We start from the raw sequence: 24,641 nt of genomic DNA, 5'->3' as shown, positions 1-24,641 counted from the left end.
AGTATGGCTAAGCAGGTACCCCCTCAACAATTAAAAAAAGAGTCTGTGCGCCCCCAGAATTCATCCAACGCGTCTCTTTTTTCGCGTCAGCTGGCGAAACATTGAAGAAAATAATACTGCGGCGTCCTTCAAGCATATCGGTTGCTAGTTATAAGTAGTTCTTATTATCTTTGTTATTTGTTTAGTAATCATTAAAGTCCGAGCCATGGCCTTACGCTTATTCTGCTGCCAAACTTGCAGACGGGAACGTCATTCGTTTATCTGACGGGAACTTCCGTCTGCAACACATCCCAGCCGATAATGCAATAAATATTGCTTGACCCTCCAGAAGATGTTAACTGCAACTGGATCCTTGGTCCAGCAAATTTTGCAGCGCTCAAAACTGAAGCAAGTCTCTACGAGGACTTATGCTGCCGTTGCAGTTCATTTGAGAAAACAAAGACAAAACTATGCCGAATTATCAAAGGAGAGCACGTGCAGCAGTGTCCATCAACTTCAGCTCTTTGGTCAGATCCGCTCATCTTATCAATTGACAGCCTAGCTTCCCCCTTACCTTCGCAACCTTGACCCCATCCACAGCACCAACACCCAATTTATTTTTAGCCTCCTCAAGTCCCCTCCTCTTCCTCCTTTCAACCGTCAAGAAGCAATACCTCGCGACCGCCGAAGCCACAGAACGGAACGTTTCAGGTCCCGCCTCTCCCACATTACGCACTGACACGACCGTCAGCTTTAGTTGGTTATTTAGCGATTGGCCAAGGCATCTCGCAATCTAGGCCAATCCGTCAAATGATGTTCAGCCTGACTCGCGGGCCACGAAGCGCTAGCTCATTTGGGGGGCGATGCAGGGGTATGTAGTATTGACAAGTCATGGAAATTGTGAAGGTCGAGGAAGAAGAAAGGATAGATCCACTGGGGATTGTTTCTTCTCCACAAACACTGAAGGGAGCTAAAACAGTCCCGAGGGCATCGCGTCTAGACATCTTGAGTAGAGAAGCTGGAGGGTAATTTCTTAGAGGAAAGGTAACCAAGCTGTCGTGAAATCGCCAATGCCATTGTCCTGAGACGACAAAGTCCATTCCATAACAAGATAAAAGCAAACCTATCTTCTGCCATCACCGTCAAAAGTCAATCCTTAATATCGTTTCTGCCCCGCAAGCATGTGACCAATGCTCTCGATACGAGTGTGCCAAGGGCGCATCTGGCAGCTGTATGATATGATTGACACTGCCGTCTGTGCGATGCATGCTTTGACCCGTTTTGTTTCGTTTCGTTTCGTTTCCTCTATTTAATTCCCAGCCTGTCTCATTCACTTGGCCCTCTAAGCAAGTTGTCATTCATTCTGTACCGCCAAAATGCATCTCAATTCGCTCCTTGTATCCTCCCTCTTCGCTGCTTCAGCCCTCGCGGCACCAAGGGCTTCAACAAAGAAAGCTTGTGAAGAAATATCAAAAGCCATTCCGGATCGCGTCTCACAGCCCTTCACTATCAACTACAACAGTCAATCGTCAGGGTACTGGTCTACAGCTTTACGTGAGATCAAGCCTGCTTGTGTCGTCACTGCCAAGTCAGCTGAGGATGTTTCAAAGGCTGTCACCATCTTGAACAAGTATCCTGATGTCAGGTTTGCTGCTAAGAGCGGTGGACATGATCCTAACCCTACTCATGCGACTGCTGGTGATGGAGTCCTCATCTCGTTGAATGAGATGGTAGGCGCTACTTATGATGCTGATAAAAAGGTTGCATATGTCAAGCCTGGTGGAGAGTGGAATGATGTTATTACGCAGCTCAACAAGGATGGTGTTGCTATCGTTGGAGGTCGTCTCGGTATGTTTTGTAAGGCTTACTGGGTGATACACTGCTGACTTGGGTCTAGGACTGGTTGGTGTTGGAGGTCTGCTTACACAAGGTGGCATATCTTTCCTGAGCGCTCAATACGGCTTGGCTGCTGATGTATGATCTGTCATGGAACCAGAATGACTCTCACTAACAATGTGCAGAACGTTGTCTCCTGGGAGATGGTCAACTGGAACGGCACAATTATCAATGTCGACGCAAAGACTCAGCCCGAACTTGCTGTCGCATTAAGGGGCAGTGGAAGCCAGTTCGGTCAGTCTAAATACATCCTCCATCAATGTAAAGCTAACAATCGTAGGTATCGTGACACAATTCACCATCAGAGCTTACCCCATCGGAAAGGTCTGGGGCGGTATTCGCACCTACGACGAGTCCAAGACAGACGAACTCTACAAAGCGATGCACGAGTTCATCCCATACAGCAACGAGGACCCCAAGGCCGCTATCATTGTTACCAGTCTCATCCTCACTGGAAGTAGCAGGATCAACCTTTTATTCTACTTCTATCAAGGCGAGAAGCCTCCTACCACTGGAGCCTTTGCCGATTTGTTGAAGATCAAGTCGACGCTTTCGACTACAAAGACACAGTCTTATCCTGATCTGGTAAGCCAATCGATATCGTCTTGGGATGTGACAGTACTAACGGTATACCAGCTCAAGTCCAACGGCGCCGGAGTTTCACTCTTGAACTCGAGGATCTCATTCAGAGTAAGCAGCTTTTTTCCCAATATCTAGCCTCAACTAACATCTCAGACCGCCACTATTCCCTACTTCCCCGATGACTCAAGCGTGTATGCCGAAATCACCGACAAGTTCGTCGAGATCACAAGTACCTACTTCAAAAACCTCCGCGGTCTCGCCTCCCAATGCTCCGTCGACTTCCAACCCCTCCCATACTCGATCGGTAAACACACCGAAGAACGCGGCGGAAACGCCATTGGTTTCACCGCCAACGACCCAGACCGCGTTCTTCTTGAGATCCAGTGCGCCTGGGTTGAGAAGCGCTACGACGATACTGTTCGTCAGTTCTCCAAGGACTTGACCGCTTGGATTGAGGATCAGCTTCCTGAGTGGATTGAGAGAAATGGAGGATCGGTGGATGAGTATCTTCCTTTGTTTATGAATGATGCTATGTATGATCAGAACGTCACGGGGACTTACAAGGATTACGCTAAGTTTAAGGAGTTGCAGCGCGAGGCTGATCCGGAGGGTGTGTTGAGAGACAGGATGGGTGGTTTCAAGTACTGAGCCAGCTTCAGGGCTCTAGTTATCGCATTCGTATAGTATTAATAATAATGTCTTGTCTATAAAGTTCTCTTTGGCTTGATTAGGCTGCTGATACTGCCAGACTTAACACGCCCTCGCACATGAGCAACTGTGGATGCGATCAAGGAACTTGACTCCTTGCCATGCGTAAGTACAAGTGCCCTCGTCTCGAGCAAGCCAACAGGCTATCCCACATCCGTTTCAGCAAGGTATTCCCTATCCCGAACTGCTTCAGATGGTCCAACGCTACTTGTGTCTCCGCAAAAGTCCCAACAGCAGAACCAGCCCCAAGTTTGAGATGCGCCTCGATAAGAGGTTTTCTAAGATCAACTTCTGTATATATCTTGTTGAGAACTGTGACACCCTTGTCCATCTTTCTCGTCTTGTCAAACATCTCATCACTCAATGCCACCATAGCTTTACCGAGCTCGGTATCAGGGCCAGCAATTCGGGAGTTGATTTGCAGAGATTCTCTCATGGTGTCCAGATTTAAGAGGAAATCGCGTATTCTGTTACGAAAGGCCTCGTATTTTGCGTGTTCGGCCATTGCGCCCAGCCATTCTCCTCTATCAGACTCGGTGAATGCGGCTTGTGAAACTGCCGGTGTTTGGTTGGTGTCCATTGCATATAGAAGAGGATTCTCAAACTCGATGGGAATTGGGAAAGTATAGAGTGTTGAAGTTTGCATGAGAATCAAGAATCAAAAGGAGGAATATATGACCCTGTGCGGGGGAAGATGTCAGTGTCAAGGTATGCCAAAGTGATGCAGAGCAATGCCATAGAATACTCAATCTCATCTATTTCTGGTAGGTTCTCATTCTAGTCACGGTTCATGACCAACACGAGCATAGATTCATTGCTATAGGCGCTGTGAGATAGTGATAACAATCCTCAGCGGTCAATTCCTGTGAGTGAGTAATCTTCAACCATTGGCTCTTGTCAGAGTAGCGTTTCAGAAACTTCCCGTGTCTTTACCAACTGCATTTTTGCAGTTATGCAACCCATCTTGGGGTTCCGGACGGCCAGCTTGCGCGAGCTGTCAATCCGGGATCTTGATAGTACTGGAGACCTCTTGCGTAGCAGGATTTGAAAGGGAGCTATCGCACATGTATCATCTCAGTACTTGATGGAGCAACCCGCATATAACGTGGTGCAAGGTAAGCGGATTTGGTACTGAGATTTAGTATGGGCAGCATTGCTGCATGGCGGCTATCTCGTACGTCACCCATCGTCTCATGGAGACAACACTCAGCCTTGTGTAACCCAGCTGCATCGGAAACTCATGATTCCGAAGATCCCAGTCCAGCCACCTCTCCTCACCGCCACTGACCAGCCAGCCACAAGAAAAAGTGGTATTACTAGAATGAGGAACCCTGGTCGCGCAGTTCAGCTGTGTCTTACAACCCCGCCCTGAGACATATTCTGCACTCATGATTGCGCCCCATAGTCCCAATCCCCGTTGTGTCTCTCTTCTCGGAAGTTTGCACAGTGCAAATGGGCTGTTTCTCTGGCTGGTATGTGTACTACCTGCATCAGTCATTCGTTGAATGCCGCATGATAAAATTGCCTCCATGAGATTGCAATAGTTCGACGCATGTTTGAGTTGATTCGATGAGGTTTGGTGTTTTTCTTGGTGGCTAATTACCCGGCATACCTGTAGAAAGGCACTTGATCTAGTGTGAAGAGGCGGACATACATTGATCGTGCATCTGAGACATACAAATCACTTTTCAGAATCGATATCTCGAGGAGAAAACGCGACAACGCTGCACAGGCTCATTGTAGCTGCATATGCAGTGACAGCGCGCAGTCCAGTGTCCTGTTGGAAGGCTTGTTACTCGCCAAGAGCTACCCAGCACAGAACTCTTGTAATTTCACGCGACACAAGTCTCACTCTCTCTATCAGCCATGATGTAGTGCTCAGTGCCACCAGGTTGGAGAGCCCGCCCAGTGTCTCAATTCTGGTGAGTTATTATTATTATGCTTGCTTGGCACCGTTTCCTTCAGCCAGTTTACTCCAATGAGCAACAGCCATCTACCCCCAGTACCCATTTCTTTCCTTTGGAGCTGCGGGCCGTAAACTGCCAGCCGCTGCGGACCGCCCATATTTCACTAGTCTGACTTGCTTCAGACCATGTTGGTGTTTCCTGCACGACATGAGACAATATCGCATGGTATTGAGATACCATACTCGTGTAACCATCAGCCATGAGTTCAATTTGGGGTTAGGCTGCAAATTATAAGTAAGGTCTTAATACTCCATTGAGTAAGTCGACTCGCCAGTTGTCTAAATTTGTGCAATGTCCACAATCGCTCTATCTCGAAAGAGGGCATCGAACCCCTCTTCACCGACCACCAACTTGAGTAAGAAGCTGAAGCTGACAAGCATATCCCCGTTTCAGCCTCTGAACCAACAGATTTCACCCGCCAGGCTTACGACACTTCTGAACCAAGACCCAACCGATCTTGTTCCAGATCTGCGGATGCAGGTGACATGTCTGAAACTGTTTCTCCTGGCAATGTGAGATCACATACCAATGCACCTTGGACCCAACTGACAACCTGCAGTTCTCGAATGCCAGAAAATAAGCTGAGTGTTAAAAGGATTTCACCGAAACATAGACGGGAGCACGAAGTGGGGTATAGACAAGCTGTAGAGGCTCTTAGCAAGTTGGATGTTCTGGGCATTGCAACGCGGAAAATGATCGCCACGGTCAATGATATTGAGAGGATTACCAAAGATATTGATGAGATTCTGGAATTTGAAGCCCCATCATTTCCCAACGTGCAGCTGAAGAGGTCATGTCAGGATTTTATCGGGGTATATGAGGAGAGATTGGCCAGCTTGGACTCTATGAGAGAAAATCGTTGTAAGGATAGTTTGTCCGGTGGTGAACATGAGATGGTCTAAAAGAAATTTATCAGACACTCCCGGCGAAACTGCTTGTCAAAAAGCTCACTTTTCAAGGTTTTAAGAGCGCTGACATGTAGTATTGTTCGGTTATTCCTCGTGCGCAGTTGAATGCTGTCTCGGTTAGGCACCAATCTTCAGTACGTGTGAGTAATAGTCCCCTTCAGTGAGGCACTTCAGTGCAGTTGACGCTAATGTGCCCCGAATGATATCTACAAATGTGACTGTATTGTTCAACAAGATATCATAGCTTATTAGATTCTTTGTTAACAATTGTTCGAAAATCCTCTTCCTCGATGCCTTCACTGCTAGTTCTTCCTCTTCTGTTCATCTTCTAATCGCACTTATTGAGCCTGTATAGTGAACTAGCACTGGGAGACGGCTACTGTTCTCTAATGTGCATCTCACCTCTTCTGTTCGGCTTATTCACAGCTACTGTATAAAGCATCCTCAACTTCACTTTTGGCCTCTTAAACCAAGCGCATATGAGTCTCCTTCAGATTCACCCCAACACGATGAAAATTTCACATCAATTCCCAATCATAAGCTAGCAAGGTCATCAGTCTATGAACCAACTACCAAAATGTCCGACCAATCCTCGCCATTCCGAAACAAAAGTGTCATCTCGGACCTTCGACGAGAGTACAAACAACGCGTGTCCAACTTTGCAGAGGACATCGCTCAGGTCTATGAGCTACGCGCCAAGGTGGACAGACCAAACCGGGACTTCGAGGAGGGACTCGGGAAGGACATCGATCGACTGCTGCTCCTTCACTCTGAAATCATAAAGGGAACCGATGCAGTTAAGACGGGAGACTCCCTTCTGGTGACCGAGGGGGACATCATAGCCCTCTACCATCAGCTTGGCACCAAGGGTGTTTCAGAGCATTGGTATGAGTGCGTTATTGAGCACATTTGGGAGAACGAGAAACTTAAAGCGCAAGAGAAGATGGTCAGAAAGAAGTACTACGAGCTATACCATCAGAAAGGGCGCCCACGCATGACTCGTGACAATGGCTATTATACACGTCGTATGCATTGGTATTCTGAACGTCTGTTTAGTCGAGAGAACACAACTGAAGACGGGCCACTGCCAGTCAAAATTGTAAAGAGGCTTGCATTCCTGGAGCTGTGTGGAGAGGCAGATGTTTCGGAGTCCGACTTTGAGCAGGATCTGAGCGCCCGGACTGATATTCCAATTGAAGCCCTCAGGCCCGCGGGAGTTGAAAGCAAAGATTCCATCTTGTGGATAGAGCGTAGATATGGATGTAGGGGCCGCAGGCACAGTTAACTGTGATTGTGGCGTTGTTGAGCGAGATGCAAATGGTTGGAGTAAGCTCTCTATTCTTGGCAGGTTTCGATGAAATCGGGTGTAGGTTTTGCTTTTATAAGATAAACTTCTGGTCTTTTAGAGCTAGGTCTAGTATTATCGAGGCTCACTCTCGCTGCAGGGCTAGGTAGTTCAAATTCCGATACCGTGACAACTAAAGCAGTCCAAGACCCATTATCTTATTTATTGTGCGTCCTCATTTGACATTCGCGTGTTCTTTTACTCATCATCTTGACTAATTTCGACGTCCCCCATCAGCTCATTCAACATAATGCCTTCCTTCCAGACGTCCTTTGCTATCTGTTTCTGTTGATCATCCCAGAAAACCTCTGGACCCCAGCTTTGTTTCTCCGTTCTGGCCTTCCTTCTTTTCTTCATTGCGTCGTGGATTCTTTGTTCTGACTCCTGTTTTGCTAGGTGTAGCCAGACTGCATTCTTTGGCTTGCTAAGCTTCGTGTTGTAAACCTCCCATAATACTGGGAATATCTCGACCCGCTTCATGATCCAATACGGCGCATGGCCGAATTCTTGGTAGAACCGTAGGTCTTTTGCATCATCAGGATTATGCCACCGAAATTTGCCGGGATCTTCGTTCGAGATAGCTTGTTCGATGCAGCTTGTTAGTCCTGATAGGAACTTCTTCTGTTGTCCGTCATTTCTGCTTGCTAGCTCCAAGAGCTGTATGTCATGAACTCGGCCTAGTGACACTTTGAATCGGTGAAATAAGATTCGGGATATGTCGCGGATGTCGAATCCCACTTTGGGGATGTTTGTCGACTCGAGAAGCACTCGAAGAGATGTCTCGCTGTTGCCGACGACCGAGAAGGCTGCATCTCCAAGTTTTCTCACATTGACCGTGCAAAGTGTTCTATTCGATGGAATGAATAAGTGGAGGTCGATTAAATCGTCTTTGGCTATTCCTGTGGCATCGAGATAGATCGTCCGAGGTGCCGCGGGGAGCCTGATGACATCTCTGAGTAGTCGTTTTAGTTCATTCTTGAATTTGACTGATATGAGGGACAGTCCACTGCCCTCATTCTAATTTTCAGTAGATTAAGAGATCGACTGCTGGTTCATTGTATCGGTGAATAGTTGACGAAAGCGAAAAGGAATGATGTGGCGCGATATGCTTGTGGACGCTCGCAAGCTTTCTGTGCACTAGCTAAGGGGTAATAAAGAATGGATAGAATGAATGTAAGAGCTCATGACGAGATTGACTGATTGATTTTGCCCCTCTTGCAGATGATTGGATTGGCTCGATGTCGCAGCCTGATGGTGTGACGATGGGCCACCCGCATTTGGTCATCGCGCATGGATGCCTCAGCAAATCTCCGGTCAATGGCAACAAGTTTACTATGTAACAAACACTACCATAAATTCCTGCCCATTTATTTGCTTGAAATCCCTAGCGACCCAATACCTCTCCATTCTGTCTAGCAGAGCATACATCCAAATTAAATACGTACTGCAAATCCATATCCTAACAGTAAGTAATGGCAATGCCTGACATTTAGTACAGACTACCAGTCCAGTCTTGAGCAGCCCCCGATGAGGTAGCACCATTTATCGGACCCGCCAAGTTGACTCCAGAGTTAGTGTAGATGCCAAAAGGATCACCAGCGTCATTCTTGGGGTTGTAGCTACAGCCTCCAGACGATGGGGGAAGAAGTTGCCAGTACATGTTAGGCAGGCCAGCAGAGTTCATGTCATTCACTTCCGAGACGAATACCGATTTCTGATCATACTGTTGCGAATCGACTCCCCATTTCTCGAGATAGACCTTCTTTCCGTTGGCCTGATTTAGCCAGTTGGGTAAGTTGGCGCTCCACATGCCAGGGACACTCGCGTAACGGTGGACGGAAATGGCATCGATAGCCTTGCACTGCGTGACCGCAGGGAGAAAGGTGCAACCATGTGAAAAGTCACCGCCTAGGCCACCAGTGGAAATCAGGATATGGCTGTCGAGTCCCGCGTTGCGCATGAAGGTTGCACGGCCACATGCCCAGCCTGAAGGGTCGCCGTTCTTGCAGTTGCTAGGTCCAGGAGTCATAGGTTCATTCTACAGACTCTGTTAGAGAATTCTAAGCCGATGTGACGACTTAGGGTTCGTACCTGCAGGTTAAAGCTAAAGATGGCGGTCGGCCAGTTCTTCCAGACTTTGCCAGAGTATGTGCCCTTGTAGTTAAGAATGTACGACAGACGCGCGTCGTATGCATCAAAGGCGTCCTGCTTCTCATAGAAATACCCAGAGCCCCATCGGGCCCAATAGGCGTCCCTTGAGAATGTCAGAGATTGAAAGTCTGTGCCACGTGGATAGATACTACGTACTTTCTGTAGTCTCCAATCAAGGAGTTAGCGTCATGGGGTGAGATGATAGCCTTGATGTTCTTGTCCGACAACTTGACCAGAAGCTTATCAATCTCATCCAAAGTTACCTTGTTGTACTGCCCGATAGTGGTCTCCAACTGCGGGATATCCCTGACGATCTGGCTTCCTTTCTGGCAGCCCTTGCTAGCTTGATTGACCCAGAGCCTGACAACTTTGGTGTCGTAGGAGGACAAAGTCTGGATGTAAGCGTCCTGGGCTGAGTCTGACATGCCTTGAAGGAAGTAGTTGTTGGTGCCAGACCAAGAACCGGACTTGGCCTCGGTCAATTGGCAAAAGTGAGCGAGGGCTAGACACAGCGTAGTGAAGAGACCCTTCATGGTTCGGGCTGATTTGAGGGAAGGAGAAGTAGTTGGGGAAATGATGAGTGATGATGATTTGGGCTCATTTCTTACCAGAGGGCTATGGATTGTATTTATATTTGATGGGTGAGAACGGCGTCTTGCATATTCAGGCTGTGTGGTGTATATATGCTACATCACAGTTGACTTTAAGGTGGCATTGGGGAAAATGCGGGAGGGAGATTCCTAGCACTCCGTAAGCATGCAATCCTTGATGAACACAATCTTCCAACAGTGTATAGACAGGGCAGGAAGTTACCATAAAACTTATACAACTCAGTTGGCCAAGCAAATTTGATCCTATAACAATTAGATGCCAAGAAATATCTACCTGGAGTATTCATTCTTCGTCGTTTCAGCGACATCTTCTCCCTTCTCTCACTCGATCAAGCTACCGATGCATCATGGCCCCCAAATGGCAAGTTCAAGAAAGCCAGGCTCGGCCCCAAAGACTGCCGTTGTAGCCGACACCAACCAATCATGATAAACAAGGTGGTGGATGATGCGCGAATTGATAGCTCGGCGTGCAATAGGGCCCTGCTAAGACGGTATCTGTTTAGGGAGTAATTCCAGAGATATGAGTCCGGAAAATGTTACTGGAGGTGTCCTCGGTTATTCCCCCAAGTTCAGCTGGTCCTTTTTTACAGATATTACCCCAACCGTGCTGATAATCCAATGAGTCTTATTGGCCTCAGTAGCCGACTAGACCGTATCGATCTTTCAATATATGCATGAATCCCTTGCGCTCGGCCATTTCAACCAAAAGGTTGTAAGTAACGACGTTCAGCGTCTGTATCAAGCTTGCATTTACGAACTGCTTATTCCGGCACGGTGATGGAGTTCGGGTGTACCGGCCCACGGTAATGGGAATTTATGGGACGATCTTTGTGGCGAGACCCAGTAATAGCTAGCTATTGGATGTATGAATCCACTCTAGGCAGCTGAACCAGGTACGGAGTTTCATATTCGGCAATAGACGCCAGCTAGCTCATGATCCGCTACCGGCACGAGCTAACTATTATTACTCCCGAACTTTCAGCCGGCTCTCAAGATATAAGTCCACAAGTTGAGAAGCCCCTATGAGTAAGACCTAGAAAGCTGAGCCAATTATCATCAATCAATAACATCCCTCTCTACCATCGCAGAACCATTCGACTGCTCTCCAAACTTTATCCACCATGCCTTCTCTCATTACACTTTCAATGATGGTCGGAACCATTGCGACATCAGTGGTCGCAGATATCTACAACGTCAACGTTCCCTCGGGCTTCTTTCCTGGTCCTCAGTCTGGCATTGGCTCATGGTACCGCGCCTCCACCGGCCAGGACTCAACCAATGGAAACAGCTGGTGTGGCTACAAGTACTACAACTCAGACCCTTTGTTTGCTCCCGTAAGCCATTTCAAAACTAATATGCTTCTTGAACACCTACTCATAATTTAAAAGTCTCTGAAGGCAATGGGTGGTGCCACGTATAACTCCAACCCCGATGCCTGGAGACAGCAGACTAGGAAGTACTGTGGCCTGGAAGCCAAGGTCACGGACCCCACTACCGGCAAGAGTCAGCTTATGTACATTGGCGATTCCTTTGACGATCAATGGGTCAGAGTAGGTCACACGAGGAACTTGGGAGAAATTGCTACTCATAAGTCTATGTAGACGCCCGCATCTATCGACATCATGATTGACGCCTTCTCCAACATTCACGGAAATCCCAACGGGGACAAGAACAACGTCATCAAGGGAGTTCAATGGGAGCTCACAGGCAGAGTCAACACCAAGTATGCTGCACCAGGCGCGTCTTGGCCTCCCGCGTCAGGCGGTTCTGGCACTGGCGGTTTGGGAGCCAAGTGCGATGGGCAGACCAAGTTATGCAACAGCGGCCTTACATGTCTCTCCCCTGATGGTGTCTGCAGCGACAAGGCTTGTAATTGGGGGTGAGTTGATCATATCAAGAGTGACATGTTCCGATGCTAACTAGTCCTGCTAGGTGCCAAGGATGGTCTTGCGGCTCAAGTGTGCCGTGCCAAAAGCCCTGGAACTGTGTCAGCGGCTTTTGCAATGTTTAGAAACGAAAATGGTGATCCCGATTATTCCTAAGTGATCCGGGTGTTCGCCACTACTTGATGGATCAACTTAAAGACCTGAGTTAAGATAAGAACTTCTGGCGCTCAACACGCCAATGTACTGATACAAACTCCACCGTCACAAAAAACTCATCTCCTCAACAGTATCAGATTCTACAAAAGGGAGTCAAACTCGCTTAATATTAGTTTTCAAACAAAATAAACTCTTTCCCCTTCAGTCATCCTCTGCATAGCGGAAGTTTACCAGATACTCCAATTGGCTTTTCTTAGCCTCCTCTACTCGCCGCCATGTAACATAAAGATCCCTCTCAAGTTTTGCACACTTGTCGATCTTGGCCTCCAGACTCTTACAGTCAAGATCTTTCAGAATATCGAGATGTCGCTTGCATTCTTCGTATGCAGCCTCAGCAGCCTTGATCTCTGCTTCTTGAGCTTGATGGACGTAAGACTCTAGTTTCATGATTCTCATATCCTTCTTTTCGAATTGAAAAGGTGCTGTACTCTTTAGTTCTCTGCGTTTCATTTCGATCTTGGTGAGTGCAAGGGCATGCTCGAGATTAGCGACACTGGCCGCGAGACCAACGCAGTCAGTGCAGGTCATGTCATTGGTATAGTGGTCCATTCTAACGATGGCCGTGATGCTCACAGGGGTGCTTTTGAATGTGATGCTCAATGGGTAGTTTTGGTGTTGGTGGAAGTTACTGTTGGGCCGTCGGTCAATCACAGAGTCGGGAGGACTTATATAGTGTGAATCTGGTGCAAGTTCGTCTTTTTGACATTCTTCTGTTCGGCATACATTTGTCTTTGCAATTCACAGCAGAGTTGGCACCAGCTGTTCATTTGACATCGATTGTGCATGGGCTCTAGTCCTTGAAAGCTCCCTAACGTTTTTCTTGAGTGTTCTATGTTCAAGCCAAGAACAGAGGGCATTCTGATGTTCAACTTGAGACCAACATAGCATAATGTTCACTGTGCCAATCCCCTTGACCTTTATCTTATCTATCTGTAGTCACGACTACAGAAACTGATATGATATTTCCTCCACATTTGTGTCAGGGCTTGAGTTTCCCTTGAAGCCCTTAATCTTTCCACTCACTATAGAGTACAGTAAATAGGACGCTTCAATTATGATCATGGATCTAGCTTCTCGATAATGAGGCTGGAGCTAGTGGTAGAAAAAGGTCCCGCTCAGCCATGTCTCGATCAACATTTTTTTATCTTTATACTTTCTAACGTTTGTGGCGGGATAGCAGGCTTGGTCTTTTTGATGTGGCGGTGAGCAGCATCATCGTGAAATTCAGCCAATCGCTTCACGCAGCTCAACCCCAGACTTGTTAAGGCATACCAGCCGGAAAGGTGGGAGAGGCTTGCGACGTCATAAGGTTTGCAGCGTAGCATCAAGTAAGATGAAAACTGGGGATTGCATGTCAAGACAGCGGCCGGACTGGAACTCATTGGAGAATGTTGCGCATGGTCAATGCTGGAAGAATAACTACCGAATCATTACCAGGGTCACAGGCGGTCAATCTGAACCAAGACTACATATACCCTTCTTCCAACAACATCGTGTTCGACAACTGCCTCTACAATCACCATCAATCACCATGATGAGCATCAAGTACCTTCTTTTCTCCGTCCTCCTCGTCGGAGCCGTTCAGGCGTATGATCAGCCTCTCAATCCCATACCAAGACCTCAACTAACTCACTTCAACAGAGAGGATTCAAAGGATCTCAGCAAGCACAACTGCTGTCTCCATATCTAAGACGCCAGTGATGCTTGGTGGATGACAAACCCCGACATCACCAAAGAAGTCTGCAAGTCGTACTACAAGGATGTCGTCAGTATATCATCACATCTACTCTTCAACAGGACTGACACGGTTTCTAGGCGCAATTTGACAGCAAGACCGGGACGTGCAACGAACACAAGAATGGGACGATCAAGGATGCGGATTGGAAGAGCAAGTGCAAGATTTATGGAACATCATTGGGCTGGACTGATGATCGGGTTGGGGCTGGGTATGACGCGACATGTTATCCGATAGACGCATGAAGTGTTGGGAGGGAATCGTGTTGATGGAGCCAGGCACGTTACTGCATCTGCATGGTAAATCGAGAACCGACAGCCTATTTTACGAAAGACGGGGAGAGCTGACAGCACCGATAACCTCGCTACATTCTAGGTGCGAGTCCTTGCTGTTACCACGAAGCGACCAACCATCGACAATTGTATCAGATGCTGGTGACATCTTACGAACGCTCATGGGAAGGGTGCAGCTATTGACTCATTGCCACGTGGAGATCCAGATCCTTATGCACTTTTTGAGTGTATTGTATTGACTATGTCTAAGCCCAAGTTCAAATACCTGCAACGTTGGATTATCTAGCTATTTCTGCCTTCAACGATGGGGCCTTGATTATTTTTTTCGTCTCGAAACCACCCAAAGGAAATCCTGTATCTCATGGTTAATTGTGTTCTAGCTTGCGACTTATCGGACCAACAGGCTTACCAGTCTGTCACTAGCTTGTATAAGTTATTGCCTAGATCGTCACCGACATTTGCGGGGTGCTCGTGACATGCTCGTGGCGTCAACCTCAACCATGTTTGGCCCCATGATGGTAACAAACATCACCAAAACTCCACCAACAACCGCAAGACTTGAACAATTCATTCAAACAACAATTAAAGTCGCTCAATATTACTTTTCTAAAACTAAACCAGTATTACTAATTAAATCCATCTCGCCAATACAACCAAGCCCAAACCCCAGCTTATGAACCCCCCTAAACTCGCACCAACACTCCTCCCCGCCAACAGACTACTCGCCGTATTATTCCCCCAAAGCCACGTCACTACCCCAGCATCATCCTCATCATCAATACTGCACACTATCCTACAAACATTCTCATCTCCCCTCTTCCTCAAAAACCTCCCCTTCGGCCCAGCGCCATCTCGCTTGCGCTTATCCGATGTCTCGCTGGTGTTGTACAGAAGTTGAAGCCACTGCATCTCCATGTATGCTTCTTCACCCATCGTCATATTCTGCGTCCAAACGCCACCGTCACCCCATGTGTTGAATATCATAAGAGATGGATCGCGTGGTACTTGGAATGAGATGTTGGCGACTTGTTTGCCGTTGGCGTACCAGATTGATTGGGTTGGTGTCCAGTCCATGCGATGTTCTACCCATTCGTTCCACTCGAGACTATCGGGGAGTGTTGTGTTGCGTGTCGCTTTGGGGTACACTTCGCCTTCAATGCTGTATCCTGGATGATTCGTGTAGTGAACCCGATCGTAGTCTTCACGGGTGAGAATCTCCATGTCGGCTTCTTGGACGTTCTTGATCTCGTCGGCGGGGACGTAGGTGAACATTGCCATGCAGGCGCCAGGTGCACCTCTCACGCGACCGAGGAATCTGATGGAGAGAAACTGGAAGCGATCAATTGAGTCAAATTCGGATGCGACTTGAAAGTCTTGTTGTCGGTTCGTTCGCATGGAGAGGTAGGTTTTTGACGCGGGGTTCTTGTCTATGTTGGTCCGGATATAAATGTTGTTTGCCGAGTTGACCATGGGGAATCTCGCGCCGTAAGCAAGAGTGTCGTGACTTCTTCGGTTGCTCCAACTTTGAATGGACCAAAAGCTCTTCCATTCCTTCTTCCTGAAGTATTTGCTCGTCACGTCGGCTTCAGCCGATGCGTTCTCTCCAGCGATCGTATCCGGAATTCCAGCGTATTCTCCAAGATTTCTAAAGTCCCAGAACCGATGCTCCGTGTAATATTCTGGTTCAATGCCATCTGTTAGGTAACAATCGCACTGGTCGGCCTCCCAATCTTCAGGCTTCGTCTCTGTTGCATTATCTTGGGCCCTCGTCACTGCAATGAGAGCGAAAACCACGAGTTTTCGTAGGCTCCTCATGTTTGTTGGTGATCCTCGTGTATTAACGCGACATGACCACCGGGCAGTTTAAGCTTAAGAATAAATTAAGGCTGCGTTGGGGGGTTCGGTCTAACGTTAGACTGAGACGAAGCAATGCGAGATTCAATAGTTTACTCTAGCACCGAATCACCATGCCTAGCGAGCCATAATTATCGATTGTTTATGCCGTTTTGGGAACGGCTCAGAAGCGAGCGTGAAAGTGCGCAACAGAAATACTTTACTTAATTATCATGCAGGAAAGGCCAAGAAAGTCCAATTGTTCTTGGCAATAATTGCTTAGAGAGAAACTTGTGCATGCTTGCGATGGGAAGCCCGTACGCCACTAAGAAGTGTCACAAGGCTAATGGTCGGCGATGAGAGCAGATGCCACATCACGTCCTGAAGAATTATCTTGAATTCGAAGTATCAATTGTAAATCATATTATATATATACTGGTTGATAAAATTTAACCTTGTTCTTGAGACATGCAACGGTCTAGAAACTGGAACACTGGATGTTGCATGTCAAGCGACGTAAATTAAGCATACAAGCCGGACCCCATACCCCTTTTCAATCAGAGCAGTTCAACTTGAGAATTCCAACTATGCACACAAATAGCAACGCTCTCTTGTTATTGGTTCTTCGCCGCAGCCTTTCTAGACTTATATACTTCTTAGCAAGACACTCATCATGTAGATATTCGTGTTTATTCAGCCGCCTTCTTGTACTCATGCTCAACTATTGGCTAGTAAACGATCGCTCACCCTGAACACTGACGACCAACGCTATCGTGATCTTATCATGCATCCTATCTCGTATCGCAATTCCCCAATACAGCTAGCTCAGTTCTCTTTGCTCCAGGCTGGAAATTGGCGGGAGGGAACCTAAGACGACCAATAATGACATGTAAATAAATCACCACCTACATCCGCTGCCTTACGGAGAGCGGCTCACTATGCAACGCTAAAGCTCACTATTCAACACATCACATCTCTTAATAAGCTTAGCGAAATGAAGTTAGGTATTGTCGTCCTTAGTTTGAGACGCGGCATGATGAGACAGATCACACGCAATTTGAACGGGAGTATAGGAGACTCAGCGCGATGATGGCTGGACAACAGGCGCACCCTGGATCATGATACTAGGAGAGGAGGAAATAGAATGCGTCAAGTGACTCAGTCAATTGAAGATTCATGTAAAGCGGATTGAGAAAGATGTCAAGATGTGTATTACTCTAAGCCATTATCTTGCGACAGAATGAAAATCTAATCAACCCATTATTTTTACACCAGCCAAAGAAACAATCGCACAGAACAAACAGAGCTCTCAATCACTTGCACCAGCTCTCAACGCAAACACCCTCCAGCTTTGCTAGCAGAGAAAAGTCCATGTTGTGCTGTTTCATAGCCACCACAATGACGTCAAATGTCTCCAAGAAGCTCTTGTTCCAATCACGCTCAGCAAGACGAGGAGTCTGAGGCACAGCTTCTTGCTTGACGAGAGCGTCAGACCAAGTGAGGTCAATCTGAGCACCTGAAACAGCCAAACTTCGAACAAGGTCAACACCAGGTGAGTTATCAAGCTGAGACTGACCAGGCTTGAAACCAAGACCAACGACAAGCACACGCGAGCGACGCTCGGTGATGGAGAGCGAGTCAATGAGGCGTTGGGCAAGCTTGGCGGGTCTGTTGCTCATGGCTGATGAACAGGCTTCAAGCAGGGGAAATGAACTGTTGGAAAGGAGATAGTAAGGGTTGACGGGAATGCAGTGTCCGCCGACACCGACACCAGGGGCATAAGGCATGTAGCCAAATGGCTTGGTAGATGCTGCGGAACAGACCTCGTAGGGGTCGATGCCGTGAGGGATACAGGCATCAGCCATTTCATTGGCGTAGGCGATACAGACCATGCGTTGGCAGTTTTCGTATAGCTTCATCATCTCGGCGACTTCGGGCTTGGAGACGGTGACGACGTTGTCAAAGATGGTGGAGTATATGCGGTTGATGGCATCGAGGGAGCCGGGGAGGATGTCGTCAAGACCTGAGATGATTTTAGGGATTGACTTGACTGGGGGTTCGGTGCGGCCTGGGTCAACGCGCTGTAGTTGTGAGTTAGTAAGACTCATGGTGATGAGCGATAATGAAGGAGTGAAGGCATCACGTACCTCTGGAGACATGCCAGCAAATAGAGCAAGTCTCTTGGCGATGGGTCCGACCAGCTCACGGGTCATACCAACAGCAACAGAGCTCTCAATAACAATAGTCGAACCCCGACGAGCAACCTGACCGACCATCTTGAGAGCATCACAAAGGTATGAAGAATCGATGGACTTGTTAGGTCTCAATAGTGTAGGCACCGAGATGAGAAAGTGGGTAGCAGCAACAAGATCATTCCGAGTTCGGGAGAAGGTGACATTTTCATTACCCTTGAACTCCTGTCGAAGATCTTGTATGCGTCTCTCGGAAACATCAAAGCCGATGACTTGATGCCTTGATGAGAATGAGCTGACGAGGTGTGTTCCGACGTAGCCAACTCCAACGACTGCTACCACGGGTATATCGTCGGGAGTGACATCGGCGGAGACCTTGAGGATGAGGTCTGTCTCTGAGGGGACGGAGCTCAGGGGAGGAGTGACTGGGTAGAAGGGGAATGCGGAGGGAGAGTCTGAAGGAGTCAACATGCCAGTGAAGTCCTCCATCGTGACAACAGCTTCAAAGATTGAGTGAAAAGAAGAGACAAGGAAAGGTTGAGTGAGAAATTCCGGAGGTAAAAGATTCAGAGGTGATCGAACCTCTCATACAATGGCAGCTCATCCCCAACATCTTAAGTATTCTCCCTCCAAGGCCTAGACCACGACTTGTGAAACTTTCAGGCACACTCACAATACTGAATTATCCGCATCATTAGAACGTGTGAAGAAAACTCTTTGTCCAGGCGTTCTGGATTCTATTCCAGTAAACGCCTCTCGCTGCAGCGCCACCGAGCAAGAACAGCTGAACGATTCCATTGAGGCTCTGATCCTGGTTCAGACTAAGTGTAAATGGCTGACGGTGTGGATTGAAACAATTCAGTTGAGCCTCGTTTCTTCTCAAGCCTGTTCGTTGCGAGCGTGCATGTTATCGAATAGCAGCATGTCTTTGACGGACTGATCTGTGGAGCCTGTAAACAGAGACTTACGGTAAACTCCGTACTAGGATCAAAGAAGAAACTTGTTTGTTGGATAACCGTACAGGGCTGTAAAACGTTCCTGAATAGTTAGGGACCTGGAAATCAAAGAGAGAAGTGATAGGGCTATTGATTCAACCATACTAACGAGAGCCTGAACCACCTCCTCCCGAACCCGGCAGCTAAACTCTGGGCTCTAGACCGATCCACGGGATAATCTAAGGACACGATTGCCCTTGTCTTTTACCTGGCCGCTCTACATACCAAACTAACTCTGCTGTCTGTCGTTAGAAGCTGAGTACAGTATCCGATGGTTCGGAACCAGCTATTTATTCCGGTAGATCTTCCCGGAAGTAAAATTACAAGGTCAGGGGTATGTCAGCCGTGATTTTCAGGAAAGGTCAGGGGTACATTGCACTAAAATAAAAACGCCGCCCTGTCGGGACTTTTGCCCGGCAGGATATAAAAAGCAAAGTTTGCCGCAATGCAGCATAGATCTTCCCGCATTTGGGGCAAGTTACGGCGGCTGAAGTCTAAAGAGAAAAGAACAATATGAGTAAAAAGAAAAAACGCATGAATTAATTTCCTGTGAATTGAGTTCTTTCCCATGCTGTGTAACGGGAATGCGGGACCTAGTGAGACACGGGAAGATTTGCTGTCTTGGTTCTCTTTTTGGTTGGTGTTGAGATCAGCCTGAAAACCAAAATTAGGGGACGGGGCCAAGACGGGTTGCCATGGATGGGGGTCATTAACTACCGCATTATTCCCATTAGTGGAAAAATGAGGCTTGAGGAAAACCTGATTGTCGTTGTCGCCTAATTGAAGCCCAGTGATGATCAATTTTGCTGGGATGTCATGTAACTGAATGAAGAACGATTGAGGTTGGGTCTCAATGGGCATTGGTTCTTGCTGGGACTGGACCGAGCTATAAAATAAACCAATAAATGTAAAGCGTAAAAACTCAACTCGATACGTTGTTGTCCCCCACGAGGCTCAGACTTCCCACGCTCGTCGCTTCCTACCGTTTAGACACGAGTGCCAAGACGTTAAACTTATTGATCCGCCGTGGCACCACACCCACGTTGTAGTGTGCAGCAAAACCCTTTGGTACCTGAATAAATTATGAAGAGAAACAAAATATGCAACTACAAGGGTCGGTAGATGTTTTGAGATCGCTGGCTAGATTCTTGGGCTGCGTTAGTGAACTCGACTATTGATGCAGGTCTACGGGTCGCTGTGTCTACAAAAATCCCGATGTGTTGAGCCAATTGAACTGTTAGATCCCGGAACCTTTTTGGGAGAAAAAGCAACTTCAATAAAGCCCCGATGATTCATGACTTCCTCCCGCTCAGCCACAATGTCACGCTAATCTGGACAACTGCCGAGAGAGAGATTTCTTTGGGAGTGGTTTTGACAGTCTCCTCTTAGAGAAGGTGTAATATTGCGAGCTCTAACTAGTCTGTCGGGGTTTTAACTGGCTGACAGTTGTTGCATCTACGGATCAATGATTTAAGAGGTAATGGAAATACACAGATTACAAGGGTAAGTGATCACCGGCAGGGGGGTTTGCCGCACTGGACAATCTGTTCGGTTGAGTCGTCATCCACCAAAGCAATAAGGCTGAACCATGTCCATGCTGACAGTCTTGATCGGTCTTTCTATGTTATCTCATCCCAACCTGAACCGCAACCCAATACTTATGCATATCCTCTGACCAGGATCCCTGGTCAACTTCTGAAAGAAGAACGGTTCTCCGGGACGGCCCCTTTCAGGCCATGCTGCCACAGTCTAGACATTCTAACCTACGGGACTATGCGGGCACCTCGTTTACTGCAGCACGTTATTCATGCAAGTTTCTTTTGAACCTCAGCTGGCTCGGATCAGTACACTATAGTGAATTCAGTACTTGCCAAGAAGAAAGCACATGCCCATCGATCCAGACCGTTGGTAGGCACTCCGCGAGGGATTACAAGGGTTCCTGATCCGGCCCCTAATACCGGGCGCCTACCAGATGATTAACTCCTCAGCTAGCCATGTCGATCCAATCCTGATGTGAGGCTGAATGTCTAGAATTTTTATTTAGCGAGACTATTGCTTCCCTGCATGATGAGGCAAATGAGAGCAAAAGCTTTTCTTGATGAGGAGGCAGGTATTATTTAGTCGATAACTTTCTAACCCTTTCCCTCTTCATCCTTGAACAACTGCAGAAGCATTGCCTTTTCCCTCATTCCACCTTGTCACTCGCTTCTTGGTGTTTCACGACATTCTAGCATCCTCGTCTGGTCCAACTACTTCTCCTCCTTTGCATAGCGCCTTGGTGTAACAATGACTTCTCTCACCACTGAACCTCCTCGTTCCATTCTCATTGGCAAGCAAAAGGTCCGTCGCACTGTTGCACTGCTTATTCCTGTACGACTAACTCTTCTAAAACAGGACCAAGTCTATGCTAATGTCAGGATCGTCCATGGCAAGGCCCGCTCCAACGGTTCAGATGTCTCAGACACTGAAAATCCCGCCGTGCCTATCCCCGCCTACCTCGCCGACGAAGCTTCATCGAATGACAGTTATCGCGCTTCACAGCCTTCGTCTCTGAGATCATGGGTCCCAGAGTCAGTCGGTACACCCGATACCCAGAGGACTTCGGTGACCAGTCGCCCTGGCTCAAAGGGCACCGATCTGATTGCGCCTATCCCTCGTCTTCCTGTCTCGATTAGCAACAACACATCTGTTGGTTCTCGCTCTGATGCTGGTCACTCGTCTACTCCTTCAGTTGACAACGAGATCACACCTGTTCCTCAACCCTCGGTTGAGCGCGACAATGCCCCCGAGTTCAAGAGTCATGGTGCTGATCAGGCTAAGCCCAAGGTTGAGACTGTCGCCGAGGACGATGTTGGCAATGCTGTCCTGTTGAAGCGTGGCAAGAGAAAGGTTACGACTCAAAAATACATTCTCACAGCTGGTCTGATTGCAGTCAAGTAAGTTTATCTCAATCCATCTCATCCCATTTCAATCATATTGACTCATATCCCAGCTTCATGTTTATCTTTGCCAGTTGGTACTGGCCCCGATACTACTACATCTACCTCCCCTTCATCTCCTTCCCCCTCGTCCTCAACTGCATCATGATCGCTTCCATCGCCGTCTTCACCCTCATCCACTGGGTCAGCCCCGAGAAGCAGATCAAGCCCGAGTCCCCCGAGAATATGGTCTACGTCATTCCCTGTTACAACGAGACACTCGAAGAGTGCACTCGCTCCCTCGACTCTCTCATCAACCAGACCGGTCTCGAGAACCACAAGAAGGGCATCATGGTCATCTGCGATGGTCGTGTTCGTGGTCCTGGTATGACAAAGACCACTGGCGATTACCTCAACGAGGATATCTTCCTTCACCAGACTCAAAGGAAGAAGATTCTTGGCGCTTACACTGCTTGGGACGGCCAGCAGATGAACATTGAGATTTCCAAGGGCTTCTACAAGGGTCTGCCCTTCTACTGCATCGTCAAGGACCAGAATCAAGGCAAACGTGACAGTCTCATTGTCATTCGATCGTTCCTCTACAAGTTCAACACCCGTGCCCAGAACCCTGAGTCCATCTTCTCGCGCGAACTTCTCGACTCCATGACCAGCTGGCTTGAGAACGAGGTCAAGATGGACAACGTCGATCATCTCATTGGAATGGATGCCGATACCGTCTTTGAGGACAAGTGTGTCACTGAGCTTCTCAAAGAATCGTACTATCCCAACACTGTCGGTGTCTGCGGTTACGTTGCTGTTGACTTCAAGGATGGTAATTGGAACCTCTGGTCCATCTACCAATCTGCCGAGTACACCATCGCCCAAGGTCTTCGTCGTCTTCATCAGTCCATTGCCACCAAGAAGGTCTCTTGTCTTCCTGGATGCTGTCAACTTCTCAAGATCTGTGACGAAACGTGTGGCGATCTCGTTCTCATCGACCTCTTTGGTTACTTCCCCAAGCACATGGACGGTATGCTCAAGCGTATCCGCGCTACAGCCTCGGAGGATCGCAACCACATTTGCCAATTGCTCGTCACCTTCCCTCACGCCCAGACTCGCCAGGCTCTTCATGCTCGCGCTTACACTGATGTCCCTCACTCTTGGAACGTCTTCCTGTCTCAGCGTCGTCGCTGGACTCTTGGTGCTACTAGCAACGATCTTCTACTCTTCTGTGCTTGGAACACTCAATGGTGGGAGCGCATCGTTGCCTTCTCCAATGTTCTGACCTGGTCTCTCAACGTGTTCGTCATTGCATCGATTGGTTGTATGATTGTCGCTTTCATGAGTCAACCTTGGTGGTTGATCATGTGTTTTGCCGGTGTCATGATCATTCCTCTTCTTTACTACGTGATCATGGCGACTTGGCTTCCTCGCAACCTTGTCGAGCGTGCCCAGTTCCTTCTCGGTCTCGTTGTCTTTGTCTTCTTGGGCCCTTTTCTCAACATTGCTGTTATGCTTTATGCTGTTGTCAACATGGACAACTTTGGTTGGGGTAAGACAAGGAAGGTCATCACTGATGACTCTGGAGAGGAGAAGTCATCACAGAAGGAGGGTGTTGTTTCTGATAGCAGCTCGACTGAGCCTAAGGAGAAGACTGTTACTGCAGCGTAGTGATTGGAGTTCATAATGGGATGGTCAAAAAAGGCGACTAGACGTTACATACCAAGAACATACATTAGACAAACATAAGTAATTGTAATACATATCCTGATTGCTTTCTCAATTGACTTGAAGTGACATGCCTTTTGCGCTTCTTTGTCTTCTTTCATCTTGTCACTGTTGGCTTGGATGACTTGAAGCATGTCGTGTATCACCATGAGATTCACTACTCCATAACCCTGGAGTCGCGTGCCTAGCCCGACTGAGCAAGATCAATTAACAAAGCGTGGCGCATGGGTTCGGTCGAGATCCGCGAAACGTCAATATGTGACGCGACATAGCCAGAACACGCAAGACTGCTTTCTGTAAAATGACAGAGATGGGCTTCTTGACCTTGACTTAGGGTCTTTATACATAACGATTTGCGCCTCGCGGAAAAGCTCGATACAGCACGTCACAGCAACGATTGACTACTTACCCGAGAGCCGGGTGCACGGGCCACAAGCACAGTCAACTGCGCTTGGTAGCGAATCGGCAGTTGGTTACTAACCTGGACATGAATGGACCGATGTGAAAATCCCATGGTGGGGATATCACAGTGGCTGCCACCTTCGCGGCTAGATTTGACACTGGTTTCAAGCCACAACGGCAATCAGATCAGCATCATATCAGCGACATGAGCGATGTATGGGCTGATCAATTGCATACTTAGATATTGGTGCTGGCCGACAGATTACGTGGCTTGGAAAAACGCTCCCAAGACACAA

General features: G+C 47.8%; 11 protein-coding genes across 11 annotated transcripts; 6 read left to right on the top strand and 5 right to left on the bottom strand.

The window, feature by feature from the left end:
• Positions 1-1,335: 1,335 nt before the first annotated feature.
• On the top strand, positions 1,336-3,162 carry FOIG_09745 (uncharacterized protein). The gene is made up of 6 exons (XM_031210028.1): positions 1,336-1,827; positions 1,877-1,953; positions 2,001-2,109; positions 2,156-2,460; positions 2,512-2,565; positions 2,611-3,162. Exons 1-6 carry the CDS (start codon positions 1,356-1,358, stop codon positions 3,103-3,105), a joined length of 1,512 nt encoding a protein of 503 aa, XP_031060279.1. The 5' UTR covers positions 1,336-1,355; the 3' UTR covers positions 3,106-3,162.
• Positions 3,163-3,244: 82 nt separating this feature from the next.
• Positions 3,245-3,745, bottom strand: FOIG_09744 (uncharacterized protein; the record flags this gene model as incomplete). The annotated part of the gene is made up of 1 exon (XM_031210027.1): positions 3,245-3,745. The coding sequence occupies one exon, from the start codon at positions 3,743-3,745 to the stop codon at positions 3,245-3,247; it is 501 nt and encodes a 166-aa protein (XP_031060278.1).
• An 872-nt stretch (positions 3,746-4,617) lies between these two features.
• Positions 4,618-6,034, top strand: FOIG_09743 (uncharacterized protein; the record flags this gene model as incomplete). The annotated part of the gene is made up of 2 exons (XM_031210026.1): positions 4,618-4,637; positions 5,692-6,034. 2 exons carry the CDS (start codon positions 4,618-4,620, stop codon positions 6,032-6,034), a joined length of 363 nt encoding a protein of 120 aa, XP_031060277.1.
• A 583-nt stretch (positions 6,035-6,617) lies between these two features.
• Positions 6,618-7,325, top strand: FOIG_09742 (uncharacterized protein; the record flags this gene model as incomplete). The annotated part of the gene is made up of 1 exon (XM_031210025.1): positions 6,618-7,325. The coding sequence occupies one exon, from the start codon at positions 6,618-6,620 to the stop codon at positions 7,323-7,325; it is 708 nt and encodes a 235-aa protein (XP_031060276.1).
• Positions 7,326-7,583: 258 nt separating this feature from the next.
• On the bottom strand, positions 7,584-10,069 carry FOIG_09741 (uncharacterized protein; the record flags this gene model as incomplete). Its single annotated transcript, XM_031210024.1, has 4 exons — positions 7,584-8,337; positions 8,882-9,423; positions 9,477-9,639; positions 9,693-10,069. The coding sequence occupies 4 exons, from the start codon at positions 10,067-10,069 to the stop codon at positions 7,584-7,586; spliced, it is 1,836 nt and encodes a 611-aa protein (XP_031060275.1).
• Positions 10,070-11,066: 997 nt separating this feature from the next.
• On the top strand, positions 11,067-12,310 carry FOIG_09740 (uncharacterized protein). The gene is made up of 4 exons (XM_031210023.1): positions 11,067-11,481; positions 11,536-11,697; positions 11,749-12,026; positions 12,080-12,310. Exons 1-4 carry the CDS (start codon positions 11,269-11,271, stop codon positions 12,156-12,158), a joined length of 732 nt encoding a protein of 243 aa, XP_031060274.1. The 5' UTR covers positions 11,067-11,268; the 3' UTR covers positions 12,159-12,310.
• An 80-nt stretch (positions 12,311-12,390) lies between these two features.
• On the bottom strand, positions 12,391-12,798 carry FOIG_09739 (uncharacterized protein; the record flags this gene model as incomplete). Its single annotated transcript, XM_031210022.1, has 1 exon — positions 12,391-12,798. One exon carries the CDS (start codon positions 12,796-12,798, stop codon positions 12,391-12,393), a length of 408 nt encoding a protein of 135 aa, XP_031060273.1.
• Positions 12,799-13,780: 982 nt separating this feature from the next.
• Positions 13,781-14,229, top strand: FOIG_09738 (uncharacterized protein; the record flags this gene model as incomplete). Its single annotated transcript, XM_031210021.1, has 3 exons — positions 13,781-13,836; positions 13,948-14,014; positions 14,065-14,229. 3 exons carry the CDS (start codon positions 13,781-13,783, stop codon positions 14,227-14,229), a joined length of 288 nt encoding a protein of 95 aa, XP_031060272.1.
• A 678-nt stretch (positions 14,230-14,907) lies between these two features.
• On the bottom strand, positions 14,908-16,092 carry FOIG_09737 (uncharacterized protein; the record flags this gene model as incomplete). The annotated part of the gene is made up of 1 exon (XM_031210020.1): positions 14,908-16,092. The coding sequence occupies one exon, from the start codon at positions 16,090-16,092 to the stop codon at positions 14,908-14,910; it is 1,185 nt and encodes a 394-aa protein (XP_031060271.1).
• A 1,331-nt stretch (positions 16,093-17,423) lies between these two features.
• Positions 17,424-18,791, bottom strand: FOIG_09736 (uncharacterized protein; the record flags this gene model as incomplete). Its single annotated transcript, XM_031210019.1, has 2 exons — positions 17,424-18,191; positions 18,258-18,791. The coding sequence occupies 2 exons, from the start codon at positions 18,789-18,791 to the stop codon at positions 17,424-17,426; spliced, it is 1,302 nt and encodes a 433-aa protein (XP_031060270.1).
• Positions 18,792-21,583: 2,792 nt separating this feature from the next.
• Positions 21,584-24,306, top strand: FOIG_09735 (uncharacterized protein; the record flags this gene model as incomplete). The annotated part of the gene is made up of 3 exons (XM_031210018.1): positions 21,584-21,637; positions 21,692-22,233; positions 22,290-24,306. 3 exons carry the CDS (start codon positions 21,584-21,586, stop codon positions 23,884-23,886), a joined length of 2,193 nt encoding a protein of 730 aa, XP_031060269.1. The 3' UTR covers positions 23,887-24,306.
• Between the last annotated feature and the right edge of the window lie 335 nt (positions 24,307-24,641).

Source organism: Fusarium odoratissimum (genome assembly GCF_000260195.1).
Source record: "Fusarium odoratissimum NRRL 54006 unplaced genomic scaffold supercont1.16, whole genome shotgun sequence".
NCBI lineage: Eukaryota > Fungi > Ascomycota > Sordariomycetes > Hypocreales > Nectriaceae > Fusarium > Fusarium odoratissimum.
Note: the sequence above shows the minus strand (reverse complement) of the source record. Positions and strands in the feature narration are given on the sequence as shown.

Bases quoted from the DNA above. Each gene is read 5' to 3' on its own strand.
- FOIG_09745 (XM_031210028.1), top strand. From the start codon at position 1,356: ATGCATCTCAATTCGCTCCTTGTATCCTCCCTCTTCGCTGCTTCAGCC. The intron at 1,954-2,000 runs GTATGATCTGTC...AACAATGTGCAG, and splicing joins AATACGGCTTGGCTGCTGAT to AACGTTGTCTCCTGGGAGAT. The intron at 2,461-2,511 runs GTAAGCCAATCG...ACGGTATACCAG, and splicing joins CACAGTCTTATCCTGATCTG to CTCAAGTCCAACGGCGCCGG.
- FOIG_09740 (XM_031210023.1), top strand. From the start codon at position 11,269: ATGCCTTCTCTCATTACACTTTCAATGATGGTCGGAACCATTGCGACA. The intron at 11,482-11,535 runs GTAAGCCATTTC...ATAATTTAAAAG, and splicing joins CAGACCCTTTGTTTGCTCCC to TCTCTGAAGGCAATGGGTGG. The intron at 12,027-12,079 runs GTGAGTTGATCA...TAGTCCTGCTAG, and splicing joins GACAAGGCTTGTAATTGGGG to GTGCCAAGGATGGTCTTGCG.